This window comes from Lepidochelys olivacea (assembly GCF_965140295.1).
Source record: "Lepidochelys olivacea isolate rLepOli2 genome assembly, chromosome: 13".
NCBI lineage: Eukaryota > Metazoa > Chordata > Testudines > Cheloniidae > Lepidochelys > Lepidochelys olivacea.
The window spans coordinates 16032997-16052206 of record NC_140423.1 but is presented as its reverse complement, the minus strand read 5'-3'; the positions used below and the strand labels follow the sequence as shown (position 1 = coordinate 16052206).

General features: G+C 40.6%; 1 protein-coding gene across 7 annotated transcripts in view; it reads right to left on the bottom strand.

The window, feature by feature from the left end:
• Window positions 1-19210, bottom strand: part of ADNP (activity dependent neuroprotector homeobox) — a 44832-nt gene that overhangs the window by 8213 nt on the left and 17409 nt on the right. For all 7 annotated transcript variants that reach the window (XM_084646459.1, XM_084646458.1, XM_084646462.1 and 4 more), the window contains one exon: window positions 36-148. In XM_084646459.1, the coding sequence (XP_084502585.1) occupies window positions 36-148 (113 nt within the window). The remainder of the gene's footprint in view (window positions 1-35; window positions 149-19210) is intronic.

The window sequence follows — 19210 nt, the reverse complement described above, 5'->3', positions numbered from 1 at the left end:
TCAAACCAGAAAGCTAAGTCAGATGTCATACTTACTTCTATATGTTCTTTACAGTATTCCAAACCAATATCACTAAGTATTTTTTTCACAGTTTTCCGGGCTTTTCTTAAACTGCCAAGGTTGTTGACAGGAAGTTGGAACATAGTTTCTATTGAAAAAGAAAGTAATAAGGGGAAAAGAAGTTTAAGTCAAAATATGTTTGGTCTCATGAAGAGCTGCATTTTTAATTCTCAGTAATATATTCTTACTTCACCCACATCACGGAACATAAAGAGCTGTCACCATTTCTTAAGAAAAACTAGTACATTTTCTCTCCGGTTTGTTCTTGAAATGAGGTGGGCTGTGAAAACTAGATGTTGTCAAACTTTAAAGGGAACACTCAACAGAAGAGTTGATGCAATGACTGCTGAAAAGAAAAAAGTCGAACCAAGCAGCACCTGGGGACAACTTTAAAAAATATTTCCATTTAGTGTAAAATTTACCTACTGTGTCAAAGCTCTTACAAATTCAGTCCACTCTTTTGTGCATATGGATACTAGCTCATCTGGAAGTTGAGAAATCAGGGCTCCAAAGAATTTTGTTTTTTTGAGAGACTTCTTTTAAATCAACCTATAGCAGGTTTCTTAGCTATATATCCAACAGCAGGAAAGTGAACTGGTTACATGTTCAATGACATTTCGCTCAAGATTTTGGGTAGCCCACGCTGCGCTCTTAGATACACTTAACATTTTTAAAATAACCCTATCACATCACCACCACATTGTGATACGGAGTCAGGGAAAGAACCTCTGTTCTCACAGAGAAGTTTCTGGTACAGAACATTGAGCACATTGGGTTCAGTGCTACTCCATTTTCCATAAAGAAAAGGAGTACTTGTGGCACCTTAGAGACTAACCAATTTATTTGAGCATGAGCTTTCGTGAGCTACAGCTCACTTCATCGGATGCATGCCGTGGAAACTGCAGCAGGCTTTATTTATACACAGAGAATATGAAAAAATACCTCCTCTCACCCCACTGTCCTGCTGGTAATAGCTTATCTAAAGTGATCATCAGGTGGGCCATTTCCAGCACAAATCCAGGTTTTTTCACCCTCCACCCCCCCACACAAATTCACTCTCCTGCTGGTGATAGCCCATCCAAAGTGACAACTCTTTACACAATGTGCATGATAATAAAGTTGGGCCATTTCCTGCACAAATCCAGGTTCTCTCACCCCCTCACCCCCCTCCCAAAAACCACACACACAAACTCACTCTCCTGCTGGTAATAGCTCATCCAAAGTGACCATTCTCCCTACAATGTGCATAATTAAGGTGGGCCATTTCCAGCACAAATCCAGGTTTTCTCATATCCCCCCCACCCCCATACACACACAAACTCACTCTCCTGCTGGTAATAGCTCATCCAAACTGACCACTCTCCAAGTTTAAATCCAAGTTAAACCAGAACATCGGGGGGGGGGGGGGGGGGAGGAAAAAACAAGAGGAAATAGGCTACCTTGCATAATGACTTAGCCACTCCCAGTCTCTATTTAAGCCTAAATTAATAGTATCCAATTTGCAAATGAATTCCAATTCAGCAGTTTCTCGCTGGAGTCTGGATTTGAAGTTTTTTTGTTTTAAGACAGCGACCTTCATGTCTGTGATTGCGTGACCAGAGAGATTGAAGTGTTCTCCGACTGGTTTATGAATGTTATAATTCTTGACATCTGATTTGTGTCCATTTATTCTTTTACGTAGAGACTGTCCAGTTTGACCAATGTACATGGCAGAGGGGCATTGCTGGCACATGATGGCATATATCACATTGGTGGATGTGCAGGTATACGAGCCTCTGATAGTGTGGCTGATGTTATTAGGCCCTGTGATGGTGTCCCCTGAATAGATATGTTTTTCTGAATAGAGTATTTTTTCGTATTTTTTCATATTCTCTGTGTATAAATAAAGCCTGCTGCAGTTTCCACGGCATGCATCCGATGAAGTGAGCTGTAGCTCACGAAAGCTCATGCTCAAATAAATTGGTTAGTCTCTAAGGTGCCACAAGTACTCCTTTTCTTTTTGCGAATACAGACTAACACGGCTGTTACTCTGAAACCTCCATTTTCCATATATCTGGATTTGATTTGATTTGAGTGGTTGACAAGCAATTAAAGATATCAGTAAAGACTGTAGTCAGCAGACTTCTTTACCATTAAAATGTGCACTGAAGACTTTACTTAGAGTCCATTTCAGGGTTCTATGTTTCTCTTTCAACAATTGCTGAGATCACCAATCACCTAGAGTAATGTAGTTTGAGGCAATCAAACACTGAGGGGGAGACAGAGCACCCTACACTGAGGTTGTCACAGGTAAATAAGGGAGAAACTATTTGTAAATTAATTCTAACTCCATTGTCTGTTACTGACTGGGAAAGTTTATGAACTGATTTTCAGATCAACTGTAAAGGAAAGGCTAAATTTGGTACTTTTGAAGCTACAGAGATTCCTGAATTCCCTAACAACCAGAATTAAGAGCTCATCCAACCCACAAGGCAACAGTTAGATCCACAGCCTCAGCAGGTTTGTGGATACTGGAATCCTCAGTTAATGGTTGTGCAGTCCTTTGCTGTTACAGTGATAGGAACAACACATAAAGTCATATCCTGAAGTACAACAATGGGGCATTTGCACTGGAGGATGGTAGTGGTACAAGTGGTAGAAATCTGAAAAATGTCTCTTTTCTTCAGACATTATAGATACCTTTTCTGGGTACTAGAGATTAAAGGAAGTGTATCCCCACCCTTTTCTTTTTTTCAAGAAAAGTGAATTTCATTTTTTTTAAGAACTAAGGAATTATCAGAGGCGAAGAGCTTGTTTCAGTGAACTGTAACAGTAATGTTTGTTGTGACTGGAATACTTTAGAGGGCTAGCAGGTTTCACTGTTGGTAGCTATTATCTAGATATGCTGTGTGATTAAGTGGAAAACAATTCAATAAAATATTATTTTGTTTGAATGATACACATTTCTGCTCTTGTAAACTAATAACCCCATCACAGGGCCAAAATCTATCCCAGCTCCACTAAAAAAAAGTAGTGTCATTTTTAACCATGTCACTTGGCTTTTGATACATCTGTAGATACAGTTTTAACTCTTGCTCATCTTTACTTAAGTGTCATCTCTGGAATTTGAGATGATTAATAAGTAAGGCTAAGTTTTTGTCATGCATATTTTTAGTAAAAAATTCATGGAAGTCCGTGACCTGTCCCTAACATTTACTAAAAATACCAGTGACAAAATGGGTAGCCTGGGCAGCTGGGGATGTGCTGGAAGGAGGGCTGGGAGCTCCAAGGTCCTCCTCAGCTGGCAGTTCCAAACTGCATGGGTTCCCACTGCTGCCCACAGGGGACCAGTGGGGATTCCCCCTGTTGCCAGGTCCTGCCTGCTGCCCCCGGGGGTGTGGGGGGGGCACGGCAAGGGAGCAGCATCGGGAAGCTGCGGGGCTCCCCACTGCCACCCACAGAGGCCGGGCAGCTGCCTGCCTCCACAGGTGGCAGGGACCCTGCAGCTCCCCACCAGTGCTGGCTGAGGTCATGGAGATCTTTCGAAGTTATGGATTCCGTGATGAAATCGCAGCCTTATTAATAAGACATCTACAAAAATACTATTTAAAAAATAGGTTCTCTTTTAATTCTATCATAAGATCAGTACCAATTTCTATTAAGTTATAACAAGACTGACAATGACATTTTCGTAAACTACAAATGTGTGTGGACTGTGATTACAGAACTATAGTTAGGTATCTGACAAACCCTCTTCCCCCCAAACCCTCACCACACACTCCTTCCAAAGTTTGCTTCTTTTGACTATCTACATACTGGCCTTTTCAGAAAAATGTCCTGGTATTTACACTGGTGCACCAGCTGTTAAATCAAAGTCCAGACAGCCTCTAGCATCTTGCCTACACTAGGGCTCCCACTGTTAACAACACTGCTGGTGGAGCTGAATTTGGCATTAGCAACGGTGTGAAGTTTTTCAGAAAATAAACCTAGAATAGACAAGGTTTCCAAATATATAAGTGCTAGTGCAGGTCACTGAAATCAATTTCACAAGCTGCAAACATTACTGGCAGCAAGTGCTGCTAGCCAATAACTGCCTCATTCTTAATTAATTCAAAAATGGCTCCCAAAAAAAAGCTGTGGATTGTCACAATATGGAAGTTTCCTATTAATACAATTTACAGATTATGTGGGAACCAGACCCAATTTGCAGAAAAATCTATGGTAAAATTTCAAAAGTGTCTAAACCATGGGAAGTGGAAACATTTTCATTCAAAAACTAATATAAATAACCCACTATATTAAAAGGTAAAAAAGCAAGGACATTTAGTGTAAAGATAGGTTTCAGAGTAGCAGCTGTGTTAGTCTGTATCTGCAAAAAGAAAAAGAGGACTTGTGGCACCTTAGAGACTAACAAATTTATTTGAGCATAAGCTTTCGTGAGCTACAGCTCACTTCATCAGATGCATTCAGTGGAAAATACAGTGGGGAGATTTATATACACAGAACATGAAACAATGGGTGTTACCATACACACTGTAAGGAGAGTGATCAGGTAAGGTGAGTTATTACCAGCAGGAGAGCGGGGTGGGGGTGGGGGGGACACACACATTTGTAGTGATAATCAAGGTGGGCCATTTCCAGCAGTTGACAAGAACGTCTGAAGAACCTATCCTTGCAACAAAGCCCGTTGCAAACTGTGTCCACAAACTATTCAGGGGACACCATCATAGGGCCTAATCACATCAGCCACACTATCAGAGATTCGTTCACCTGCACATCTACCAATGTGATATATGCCATCATGTGCCAGCAATGCCCCTCTGCCATGTACATTGGCCAAACTGGACAGTCTCTACATAAAAGAATAAATGGTCGCAAATCAGACATCAAGAATTATAACATTCAAAAACCAGTCGGAGAACACTTTAATCTCTTTGGTCACTCGATTACAGACCTAAAAGTGGCAATTCTTCAACAAAAATCTTCAAAAATAGACTTCAACGAGAGAATGCTGAATTGGAATTAATTTGCAAACTGGATACAATTAACTTAGGCTTGAATAAAGACTGGGAGTGGATGGGACATTACACAAAGTAAAACTATTTCCCCATGTTTATTCCACCCCCCCCCCCGTCAACTGCTGGAAATGGCCCACCTTGATATCCCCCCCCGCTGGTAATAGCTCACCTTACCTGATCACTCTCCTTACAGTGTGTATGGTAACACCCATTGTTTCATGTTCTCTGTGTATATAAATCTCCCCACTGTATTTTCCACTGAATGCATCCGATGAAGTGAGCTGTAGCTCACAAAAGCTTATGCTCAAATAAATTTGTTAGTCTCTAAGGTGCCACAAGTCCTCCTTTTCTTTTAGTGTAAAGATGTTTGCCTGTCTATAAATATTTCTACTGTGTTTAAAGTGTTTCAGGGATGACAGAGTTAACTCACTTGTAAAGAGTATTAGCAACAATGGAATGACAAGGACAGAATGAAAACATAATACTAATGGTCTATTTTCAAACCACAAACAAGGAAATTCAAAGATATTTCAATAGACTTTTGTATTTAATGTCCTCTAAGTAACACGTTTAAAGAAAACCCTAGTAATAATACTACCACAAACATCACGACTTGTTTGACATAGATACTGTGTAAATTCAAGTGGATCAACTGAATGCTATACAAGTTAAGATTACTGATGTAGCTTCAGAAGATTTAAATTTGAATGAGACTGAAGTACTAAAACAATTTCACTAAAGTACTTATGTATGCACAGCTACTTTTCAGAAGGTACATTTATTTTTAAAAAACAACACTAAAACTTCACCCTTACATAGCACTTTAATTTTAAGATCTCAAAACACTTTACAAACATTTAGTGACAGCATCCTGAAGTATATCTATTTTACAACTGAGGAAAATAGAGACCAAGAGGTTAAGTGACATATCGATGGTTTCAACAATTTAGTTACCAAGTTGGGAATGGAAGACGGGTGCCCTAACCAACCTATAACAACTAGGCAATATTGCCTCCCATTAAAATCAAAACCTTTCCCATTATAATTACCCAGTTAGATTATCCTAGTCCATTTCTCATAGAACAAGATGCAGACCAAAATAACTGCATTGCTACTGACATCTTTGATTAGAAGCCAAGGACTGAGAGGACCATGTTTCCTAGTCCTTCACTACAGTGCTGTGACACTCCGGGGGAGGAGGGGCAGAGGAGAGTGAGAGCCCGGAGAGAATCCTGAATTATTGCCTGTACTGTACCTGTTCTGAACAGGGGATTTCAGTTGCCCACTGTTGTGAATCCAGCATCTTTCATGAGCAATGAATTTACTTGTAATTTAAAGTAACAAATCTTTTTCAGTGAAGTGTATCTGTTACTAAGAGGGAGTCTGACCATTCAAAAATTAATTGCTCAAATAATTGAAGTCAGCCTTAGTGAATCCTATTCACCCTTTTGCAATTTTTTTTTAATTATGGTAAAGGTGAGGAAAATAATTTTGTGCCTCAGCTGGTAAATTTTCATTACTATTTTACAAGACTGATTCAAACTAACTAGTTATTGTACAGAAGTCTGCATTCAAACCCTTGATTTATTACTTGTTAAAGTAAATTCCAAGTTGGTCCACAAGGCCCTTTCCTCTTTCAGATCCCTCCTTAAGACCCACTTCTACAAAGACGCACACAAGAAAGGTAACCATAACATTCAGCTATTTTTAAAAATACAAGAGTATCTTGAACCATTATGCTGTGCATTAGGCTTTTCTGAATAGCCACATAATATTTTGATAGTCTCCCATCTCTGCCACCCCCCACCCACCTCCCAACGTACAGGTTGCCCTCTTTTTGTAGCATCGTGTCCCAGTTTTTAAAACTCTTCTGGTCAGAGACTATGTCCTCTTATTTGTATTGTGAAATGCTTAGCACATTTTTGGGTGCTGTAAGATTATGCAACTTAGGCCAAGATATAAACCCATAAAAAGAATGGTAAATGTTTCATAGTGGAAATAGGTATTTGCCCTCTAGGTAGAGCTCTGTGAATGAAACATCGTAATAGTATACATATTTGAGAACTCATGCAATATATTTAATATTAAAAAGAGCATTACATGTAATTACTTCCACAGATGAAACAGAAGTAAAGTCATAACTAAAAGTCCTAGGTGTTTAAGATACGTAATGTGACAATAACTATATTTTTTATATCATCATTGAAGCAAAATTCCTAATATGGCTCAGCTTTGAACCAGATATATTAAAAAATAAATATTTTCCAAGAGCTATTCAAATTGCAGACTTTTAATTTATACCAATAGGGCCAAGAAATGAAGTGACACTCAGTTAAGAACTGTAAAGTGTGAGAATTAGCAAAGTTCTACAGTAATTGTTTTCAAAGAAGACTAAGACTGATAGCTTATTTTTTCCACTTGGAAAAATTGCCGTTACGCAAGAATTTCAACTAGATCAGTGGTTTTCAATCTTTTTTCATTTGCGGACCCCTTTGGAAATCTTAGACCATCTGTGGACTCCCAGAGGTCCACAGACTACAGGTTGAAAACCAGTTAAGTAGTTGGTTGACTAAAGCCAATGGTTAGTAGGGTCATGTCTCATTTCTAATTTCCCAATTACCTTCATTTCCCCCCTTATTTTTAGTCTTTGGTTGAGTGAATTAAGTGACCCTAACATTCCTAAAAAGAAATGGAAACTCTGATTTGCAATGCATTCTCTTGGTAGAGTTGCTAGGAAACACCTATAGGCAAAGCCTTTACACATAACCTGGCTCGTAATGGACCTTAGATTTGTGATTCTAAAGAAATACCATTAGCTGGAATGCAAGGAGGCATTTCATTTATTTTTCAAAAATTAAATATGGCTAGAGAGATCACCACTAACATTTTTGAGGAGGTCAAATTGGATGGGACAGAGAAGAGAAGCTGTACCTTCAGAACAGGAATGCACTAAAAAAATGGGTTCTACAAAGTCCGAAGTTCCTTTCCCTCCCACACTCTGCCAAAGAAGTCAGAAAACATGATTTGCAATACTAATATTCTGCAATAAAAAAAAATGAAGACCAGACTTACAATGCTATTTCATACAACAGTGAGAACAGATTATTGTTCTTATAATGCATGTATATTTGCAAAGCAAAGTTATCCTTTACTTAAACTGAAGAAATTGTTCTCTCTCTGTACCCCGAGTTCTCATTAACTGCACTTGTATTAAGGCAAAAAATGATGAAAGAGCAGTCTCCGAATTTGACCAAGAAATTACACATGGCTCCAACAGCTTTTTCCCATAAAAAGAATCAAAAGAAATAAAGCAATATTGTTCTTGACAGAGTCACTAGATATGGTGCACATATCTACTTTACAGCAACTTCTTCATACAGTTAGATGTCTGCACAGTCTGCATCATACACACCAAAGACTAAACGAAGTAACATATAGTAGGACATGGGTAGAATCTGACTGACCAAAACTGACAATGAATTTTGAATCCAGACAGATGAAATCTTAGTAGTCACTTTACACCGTGATTCTAACAAAATCAATGAGTATCTGAGTTACATCTGTAAGGACAGCAGACGCTTGAGGGTATTAAATTTTCTGCAAATTTTGTTATATTCTCTAGAATCTAAGATTTCATTTAAAGAGCAGATCTAGTCCTGACTGCAAAGAATTTTTTTTTCACACCGTAAAACAACTGCTGTAGAGTCTGCTGTCAGGCAGCGAGACAAACGTCAACAAGGAGTAAGTTTTATTTGTTAATAGGGCATTTATTTTGAAGTTTAATTACAATCATTTGAATGCCAAGCATTGTTAACTGCTTCATTTCTAAGGAGATCAGCTATACTAAATTAGTCTGCGAATGCCAATTAACAGAAAGTATATCCTGCTCCAAGAGCATGAAGTAAAGAAAACTTGTACTAGTTATGGGTGGGAGGAACAATTAAGAGATCTTCATACCACTTGAACCCTCTTTCTGTCAAGGTTACTAGTGAAATCTAGTGGATATAAAAAAACCTGTTCTCTCAGAATTCTACCACCCATCTCCAAGAATACAGAAATCTCATCAGGTCTCTCAGATCTGAACTGACTTCCTTTTACAAGGAAGACCAAATGTGCCCAAAACAGAGAAGTCCACCTCTAGTACCTGAAAAACCAAAATCTGTTAATAGTCATATTTGCCAGGAAAACGTTCCCCTCTTGGAAAAGGATGTAGAAACTCTTCTGCCAGAAAGCCTGCTTTGCTCAGCGAATTGCCTTAGAAAGCTGAATCCACCTGATCCTTAAAAAAAAAATCCTCCTTAAAAATGGAAAGCCACTGCAGATTGAAAAATCTCCTGGCTCTGGTCTACACTACAAAGTTTTGATAGCAAAAGGCAGCTTTTGTCGACAAAACAATGAAGGTGTACACAGTACAATGCTCCTCCCGCTGACAAAACTGCCCTGCTTTGCCAACAAAATAAAACCACCTTGACGAGAGGTATAGAGCTTTTTGCGGCAAAGTTAGATCGACAAAGCATCAATGTAGACACATTTGTTTCATCGTAGTAACCGGCTTTCAGGAGGTATCCCACAATGCCCACTGTGACCTCCCTGCTGTTTTGAACTCCACTGCCCTGCATCAAGCTATATGGGCATGCACCCCTCCCCTTTCAAAGCCCCAGGAATTTCTGAAACTGCTCAGCATGGAGAACTCACACAGCTACTGCCCAGCTGAGCATGCCAATTCCCAGCAGCAAACACACTCCTGCCTGGACTACAAGGGAGGGGGTGGATCTCCTTGGTCAGTGGGGAGAGGAGACTGTGGGAGAACTTGGAGGGAATCACGGAATCAAAACATTAATGCAGAATCCTGCTCTCCCCGGCACTAGGCAGCGACAGGCAGGCAGGGCAGGCTGCTGCTTGGGGGTGGGGGGAAGAGACTTCTGTTCAGAGCCAAGGAGGAAGGCAGACTGTCCACCTCCCCCTGCTGCTGTACCTGTCTACCCTGAGCTGGGTGAGAAGGGGACACCAGTTGTCTGTGCACCAGCTTCTGCCACATGATTGGTTGCTTCCAGTTGGTGTTTGAACTTAAAGAGACAGTGTGCCAACACACTCACTGTCCCCCGTCCCCCACACAGTGTCTCTCACATACACATACCTCCAACCCCAACACACACACAGACACTCTCCCAACACACCCTTCCCCCCACTCACTCCCACTTCAATTGAAAAGCCGCTGCCAATCTAGTACCCATGGAATGATGGGATTGAGAAACCATCACATGATGCTGTACCTGCCCCCATGAGGCATTGCAAACCCTTCCCAAAACACCCTGCAGCCAGGTGCACAGTGGGATAGCTACCCACAGTACACTGCTCTCTGGGTCGATGCAAGAGCTGCTGTTGTGGATGCGCTCCACCAACACAAGGAGCATAGTGTGGACATGCAACAGCGATTAAATTACAGTGGTGGCTGTATGTTGGCGTAACTTGTGAGCACTGAATCACCAACATTAGCTGAGAGCCACAAGGAACCTCATACTGTTAAGGCCCATGATGGCAGAGAAAATGTACTCAAGCAGCTTCAGTGACTACATCACTACATTACTTCGCGCTCTTCTTGCACAGCTTTGAGATGAGAAGGCATAAATGGTGAGGGTTCAGAATGAATCTTACCAAATAGCTGTTTAAGCATGAAATTATTCCAGGACCTGGATACTCCTTTAGCCCAACCTAAAGCTCCTGGAAAGGAAAGGTCTTGGAAATTGTCTGCACCTGGGATGTGGGTGGTAGAAACTGTCCTCTACTGCCCTTGTAGATCCTAGATCTAATGACTCTTACCAGGAAGCTCTACTATAGGCCGCATTGACTGGTAATGGTGAAGCAGCCTGGTACTTTGATCTGCCAACAGAAGTCAGCACTGTATCTTGACATTCTGGGCTGTTATCCCAGTAAGAGCAGAAGATACCCATAATGAAGGCTCATATTGTGCCACAGCAGCTGTTGCACTTGGGCAACACCCCCCCTTGTCCCCGCTTATCATTTTAGAAGTTAGAAGAACTGGAGGAAAAAAGAACATTAAAAAACTGCACTGAAAAGCCAAAAATGAGAGACATTGCCTTTGCTGTTTTCCTCGTCAGCAAAGGCGGAGCAGGACTGAGAAGACAAATAAGGAGGAGTGCTGACGGGATAGAAGTAGTGTAGACTTTACACATTCATTGGATTGCCAATCCCTACTGGTTAAGAAGGAAAACTATTTATCTGATTAATAAATAAATAATAAGTTATAAATAATAATAATAATAATAAAATATGCTTGTATAGAGAACTCCCCATCTGTAGAACTCAAAGTGATTTACAAAGATAAGTAACATTACTCCTCCCATTTTTAAGATGGGGAAATTAAGTAGAGAGAGGTGAAGTGATTTACCCAAGGTCACAGAACAGCTGAGAACAGAACCTCTAGTCCACATTTGATAGACCATACTGCTTCTTCATTTTATCCTGTTTTAGTGGCAAGCAGGATACAGAATAGATTCTGCCAGTCTCCTGCATATTTTCACACTGATCCTAGTTATTCATGCACAATAATTTACAATGTGGTAAGTAAATATTTAATTCAGTGACTATCCTCTTTGTATTGAAATACCATGTACCCCTTATGCACACACACAAAATGTGTGGGGTGCAGGAGAGCCGGTAAAAATCTGCTGAAACAATTCTACTGAAAGATTCCCTAAACATTTCTATCATCCCTAGTCGTCAGCCACAACAGTTAGATCTGCCCATAGGCCAACCTATTTAAGTTTATATTCATGATTTAACTTGCAATTTGTGCCAGCTCCTCCATTTCTTTTTTCTCTGCCTGTTCTAGATTTCTGTCCCACCGACAAGCACATTGAGAAATCCAATGAATTTGAATCCAATGAAGGTGATGAATTCCAGTTCCCCTAAGTTTTCCTTGAAGGAACCAAGTTACACTAAAATCCACATTTAAAGGCTGTGCAGAACACTCCAGACTGAAAAAAAAAAATGGATGCTTAAACAGAAGTATGATTTTACTTTCCTTCTGGTAGTAACTTTATTTATATCTCTTTGTAAAACCTGTATTACCCCCAAAAAGATCCTGAGAACCCTATCTCTACAAAATCCTGAATATTAATGAAACTAAGTGGTTTGGTGACAAACACATATTGATCTGGATTGTGTTTCATAAACACGCAGGGTTGCCAACTTTGACAAGCTATTCCGGGGGATTATTTTTTTCCAACATGACATAATGTCATTTTCATAAAAAATCCGATTAAAATCTCCCAAATTGCTTTCAACAGTCATCGGGAGATCGATGCTGATTCTGGGAGACTCCACGCCAATCCTGGAGGGCTGGCAACCCTATACAACGGTCACAGGTCTACTATACAGTTTTGCTAGTATAACTTTCAAGTTACTCTTCCATGGTCAAACAACAGGCTGTGACAGAATTGGATGTGTCTACCAAACTGTGAACTCCATTTTCTATTCCAACCTTCATTTAATAATGTACCCTCCATTTTGGATTAGAACATCCATTTTGTATTAGGGACAATGGCTGACGAGCCATCACAGGGCAATCTAGGGCCATCAACTTTCATGGTTTTGCACTAGTAGTTGAAAGACTATATGACAATGACTACTTGTGGCACCTTAGAGACTAACCAATTTATTTGAGCATAAGTTTTCATGAACTACAGCTCACTTCATCGGACGCACTCTTATGCTCAAATAAATTGGTTAGTCTCTAAGGTGCCACAAGTACTCTCCTTTTCTTTTTGCGAATACAGACTAACACGGCTGCTACTCTGAAACCTGTCATATATGACAATGGACTCTCTGCACTGAAGCCTGACTGAGGGCTGGTCTACACTGGGAGCTAACATCAGCATAGCTATCTCTCTCAGGGGTGTGAAAAATCCACAACACTAAGATGTAGCTATGCTGATCTAACCTACAGTGTCTACAGCTTATGGAATAATTCTTTTGTCGACCTAACTACCACCTCTCGGGGAGGTGAACTGCCTATGCAGACAGCAAAACCCCTCCCTTCGGTGCAGGTAGTATCTACATTGAAGCACTACAGCAGTGTGGCTGGAATGCTGCAACTGTGCATCTGTAGCAGTTTAAGGGTAGACATACCCTGGAGGAAGGCTGGAATTTCCCAGCTGGAGCACACAGGCAAAAAAGGGCAGTGGCTACTGCAGCGAGAGGGCTCTCCCTGAGCAAGAGGGTCATTCACCACAACATGCTGGAAGACCAGGCTCGAGAGAGAAGAGGATGCAGAATGATCAGTCTTTCAGGCTAGGCAGACCTGACTGGACTCAGAAAGGGTTACATCATATTTTTATTGGGGGGAGGGGAAGGAGTATCTCAGGGCTAGTTGGGATTTTGCAACGATCACTAACTCTCTAGTACTTTAAGAGCGATTATGGCTAATAAATTCCTTTGATAAGCCTGTATTCCTTACTTACCTGACACATTGTCCCTGAAGGAGTTAATCAAGAAGCTGAGCATGCCTACAATGAAATGGAACTCAGAGAGCATGTATTATCAACTGGAGTTGCTGGTTTTGGAATTTATAGCAGCCGGGCTGGGGAGCCCCACGTCCCAAGGAAGGGTGGCAGAGACAGGGTCTGAACCTGGAAGTGTCCCATAAGAGACCTAGAGCTAAGAATAGTGATTCTGAGGGCTTAGAAGCACATGTGATCCAGTGGCTCAGTCTATTCACAACAATCTGGTGTCTGTCCAGCAAGGGGAACTGGGCCAGCCTGTGACATGGGGTGAATTGTTTAGCTATAAATTAGTTACTTCTCCTTTTGAAGGTGTCACCCAAACTCCTGAGTACTTAGCTAATGTAATGTAATGCAATAAGGTCAACTGATATTGGGGCTAATACAAAGCCTGTTGTCCTCAATGGGAGCCTTTCCAGTGCCTTCAAAGGGTTTTAGACCAGACCTGTTGTAACTCTGAACAGACCTCAACGGAGGATTACTTTTGCTTCACTGCAAAGTGACCTTAAATATAAATTTCACACAATGCAGCATTTGGGGTACAATTCCTAGCTATCTGCTCTTACAGTTTTATAAGCTTGTCAACCAAACTATATCAGAAAAATTATTAAAATGGTGTGAAAAATATTGCATAACATCTTTAATTACTTTCTGGATCACAGGGAGGTGTGTACACCAGGGCTCTGAACAAAAACAGAATTATAAAAATTGTGGAAGAATTTTGCTTCATTGCCAGAGGAATTAACAGTATGAATACCCTAGATGCAGAAGACCACAAAGTTACTCCACTTTCTACGGACACATGACAAGAGCAAAAAAGATAAAAAAAGAGCTCTTAGTAGGCAAACTGAGTTTACTCATAAGAGGAATTTTAAACCAGTCCTGTACTCTTCATGATACTGGCAGCTCAAATTCCTCATTTAAGTATTCTAGTATTTAGATCTACTCACTCTTCTGCAAACAGACCCCAAGTGACCTTCAGCTCCTCTTCCTGGCTCTTTAAATTCCAGATGAAGAGGCAGCTGCAGACATGTAGTGGCCATTTTAAAACAATCTAAACTGTTGCAGATTGCACAGCCTCCTCTATTAAGTTAATTTACTTTTCTTTGCCTGGTAACTTTTAAACCATATGTTAGCCTTTAACAAGAATAATCACCTTCACTGTATGGTATAAAACTGTGAATTTCACACCTCCAAACTAAGGTAGCTATGTAATCCAATCCCCTTAGCAAACCAGGTACCATGTGACAGTTAGCAACCCAGACAATCACTTCAAAGCAATGGAAAAATAGAGGGTTTTTGCAAGACTACTAGGAAAAATACTAAGTATTAGAAAATGTTAACTAACACTATGTGTTAACACTCAGTATAGACAAGGACTGAAAAGTCAATGTTTTACACAGTATTAGAAAACGCTAATGGTTTTCCTTGGAAGGTAAAAGTCCCTTGCTTCATACCTAGAGCCCCATTTTCCACAAATTCAGAACAAAACAAAACATACAAAACCAAAAATGAAAAAAACTCATCCATCAGCAGTAGCTCCTGGTGCTTCTTTCCCCCAGGGCTTTGTCCGGCTCCCCACTCAAGGTGTGGCAACGTGGAGCACAGGGTCACAGCAGTACTCAGGTCTGGTCCAGCTGCCTGCCTCTCTGTCATGACAAGGGGTAGTCAGACAAAATTTAAGTGATTGGCATTGCAACCTGGTGACAGAGGGACAGCTGGGCCAAACCTGAGCACAGCTGCGATTCATGCGTCAGGCTGCAACACCCAGAGCAGGGACCAACCCCAAAGAACTGCTGCTGCTATGGAGTGAGTGTGGGTCATGTTCACTCTGCAACAGCCCCCGGGGCCTCCCAACCCTCTTGGGTGTCAGCACTCCCCCCCACCCCCCTTGAATAAAAGAAAGTAACAAAATTCCCAAAATTCTGAGAGAGAGAGAGAGAGAGAGAGGCAGGCTATTTTCAGAGCCTCATGACACTTTCTTTTATATATACATATATTACACCCTGACATTTTATATCTATATATCTATTGATAAATAACTAAAAAACTAAATAAATAAAAGAGTGTCACAAGGCTCTAAAAATAACCAATATTCACAACCAGAAAGGTAAGAACCCACAGGAATGCATGTGTCCAGGGAATGTACTCCAACTTGCCACAGGTGCTTCTTTCTCACACAAAGGAGAAGAGGAAAGAGGAAGCTTCATCACATACCCTCTTGCTAAGAAGCTTCCCTCTTAATTTAATCCCGGAATGAACTAGTTTCTACTCCAGAATGAGAAAAGCCCCACTTTCCAGCTAGTCTACAATGACCAGGCCTTTTACAGAGAAGAATCTCTGAGTCCATCATCTCTGTTACTCCTGTACAGTCACTTTATAGACTCTGAATATAATCAAACTGAACAGAGTTTCTCTATTTCATAAGAAAAATTGCCCCTTGAGGTTGAAAAGTGACTATTCAGAGAATACTACACTTCTGACACTGAGCAAATTTTGTCACTTTTTAAAAGAGGACAATATTTCCTCTGACTTGAGAACGTCACCCAATCAGGTGTCCCTGAAAAACAGAAGAATCAGAGACTGACATTTTTGAAAGTTATTCAGAAGATTAACTTAATAGTGGTTTGATGATCCAAGCTTCATTGCCCTTAAAGGAGGAGACATTTTATATGACTACTGTTCTATACCAATAAACACAGTAAATTATTAGTGTCCATAATTCCACGATCTTTTCAGAAATGTTGTGGTAAGACCTATAAACAATCACAAAGGAATAATTTTACAAGAAACCATTCCTGCACAAAGGAACCAAGATAACCCAAGCTTTTCCTCATGGTGAAACTTTATCACTTCATCAAAGCATTACTAATCCAAAATTTTACCATCTCCTCATTAATAAGAGGTCAGTTTATGCCACTTGGAAGACTACAATTACCAGCATATTTGGAATTGCCAGATAAGCTTCTACATGTATGAACCTAGACATTCCAGCAAGTTATCTGCACATCCAGAACTTAATTTGCAAGGAGCTACTTCGCGAAAGTGCACTTTTCCAAACAAAAAGTCCTTTAAAGCACTATACAAAAATTGAATCTAAGAATATTTTACTTCTATTTAAAAATCTCAAATTTTGAAATACCGAAGCGTTAGATACCCCAATGCTTTTTAAAATGGACACTGAAGTATTTGCCCAGTACAGAACCAAACATGCTTTTTAAAATAAATAAATAAATAAATAATATGTAAAGTCAAAATCACAGATAAGTTTTCACTCCTTTCTTATGCACCTCTCTTTGGCTGTCTCAATCCCTTTGTGATTTCTGTGCACCATAATTCTAAATTTCACTACACAGCTGCCAGTGGAGCACAGACTAGACTGACTGGAAAACAGAATTAATCAAGAAAAGGAAGATAACAAGGAAGTGCTCTTCTGGCATCAGAAACCAAAATTAGGAAGGAAGAATGAGAAAGAAATAAAAAGAGAGCAAAGGGAAGCAACAGAATGTAAAGCAAATGCATGAAAATAAATGTAGCTTGAGTACATTTGTTAATTCATAGTGGTACTGAGTTTTCCTGGCAGATGGCTCCCAGAGCTGTGCATTTGTTGTGCAGGGAAAGCCTTCAGAGTGGGGGTTGGCAAGGTGTCAGAGAAAAGTAGTGTTAGGGCAGAATACTGCCAACTAATTAAAGAAACAAGTATTTTTCAAGTCAGTTGTCACAGCAAGCAACTTTCCTTACCCTACCCCTACAACTCAAAAAAATTCAAGCCCTCTAACTTAGCTCAGGGGTGGGCAAACTACAGCCTGCAAGCCGTTTTAAGCCGGCCCGCAAGCTCTCACTGGGGAGCGGGGTCTGGGGCTTGCCCCGCTTCGGCGATCCAGCCAGGGTGCCAGGTCAGGAGCCGCACCATGTGGCTTGGCGCCGGGTTGGGGTCCGCACCACACAGCTCCCGGAAGCAGCTGCATGGCCCTGCACCTAGGGTTGGGGGCCACTCCACATGTAGGGGCTGGAGAAGGGACATGCCACTGCTTCCGGGAGCTGCTTGAGGTAAGCGCTGCTCAGAGTCTGCACTCCTGAGCCTCTCCCCACGCCCCAACACTGATCCCCCTCCCACTCTCCAAACCCCTTGATCCCAGCCTGGAGCACCCTCCTGCACCCCAAACCTCTCATCCCCAGCCCCACCCCAGAGCCCTCACCCCCTCCTACACTCCAACCCCAATTTTGTGAGCTTTCATGTCCCACCATACAATTTCTATTCCCTGATGTGGCCCTCAGGCCAAAAGTTTGCCCACCCAGGCCTCAGCTAGTTTATCTGGAAATAGCTAATGCTATAATAAAATGTTTTGTACAAGTTAAAATTAGTATGATGCCATATTTAAGGAAAAACACAAAATGCAACATAATAGCAGCAATACTAGGGTTTCTCACCTACTTACGACTTAATCTCAAATGTTAAAGCACAAATAAAAATTAAAGGCAATCACTGATTTGGACATTAGGGCTGAGGTTTTCAAAGCTGCCTAGACAATCTGGATGCCTAGCCAGTGGCTTTGAAAATCTGAGCCTAAATCTTCGGCCCTAAGTCAATTACTGTGAAGACAGAAAACTGGTAGATAATGAGATGGAATTTAATTCATTTCTGACTTCCTGTCTTTCCAAACTATCACTGCTGTGTTACTATTTACAATCAGTTGAGAAGGAGTATTGTTCCATGGGTGACACGTTAACATGAGCTCTCCTGAAAAGTGTTTACTGTTGTCAGTATCCCCTAGATAGCACAGAAGCCCACCAGTCCTGCAAGAATAAACACAGCAACATCCAAAGCTGTAAAGATGAGAGCAAATAAACATCCAACTTACACATGATACCATCCCTTTATCAAAGGGCTCTATATTTTGAAACAGCAGAGGATTTAAACTGATTGAGTATCAAACTGAGCACTCCAGAGGGCCAGATTCTCCTCAAGCTCAATTCCTTTGCCAGCTTACAAGTGCAGAGTTGGGATTTTATTAACGTTGCAAGTCATTTTTATAATACTGGATAGAAAGGAAAATCACATGAGACTTAAAAAATGTGATTTTAAACAAGAGGGAAGCAATTTCTTGCTTATCTACTGTGCACTGCTATTTATTTCTACCAATTAAATGGATATTTTATGAGACACTGCAACACTTCTTAGACTCACCATTTAAAAATACTGAGCCTGTTAGATAATTTTTTAAAGTGTACACTGGTAACTTCACACTAATTTTTATAAGGACAACTTCCCTAAAATGCTATTTTCCCTCCCCAAAATTGAGGCTGCAACAGGAAAACCAATAACTATGCTTCTGGGTGACATTACAAATTATATGTATATAATTTTGACTCTTTCCATGAACATATTTGGGTGATCCTTCCTCTCTATGCTGTGACTATTTTACTCTTGTACAAAAGTATGGAAACTTTTGAGCACTTCAGTGACTTGGATTAGTGTGATGAACTGCAAAAGAAAGTGTCAGATCTGTGTACACACAAGAGATGGGCAAGTTTGCAAATACTTGTATGCCCTAATAGTCGTCTCTGCCACTGCGCTTTTTGGAAATAATGCAAAGCGTAATCTGTATGCACCTGCACTCAAACAGCCAA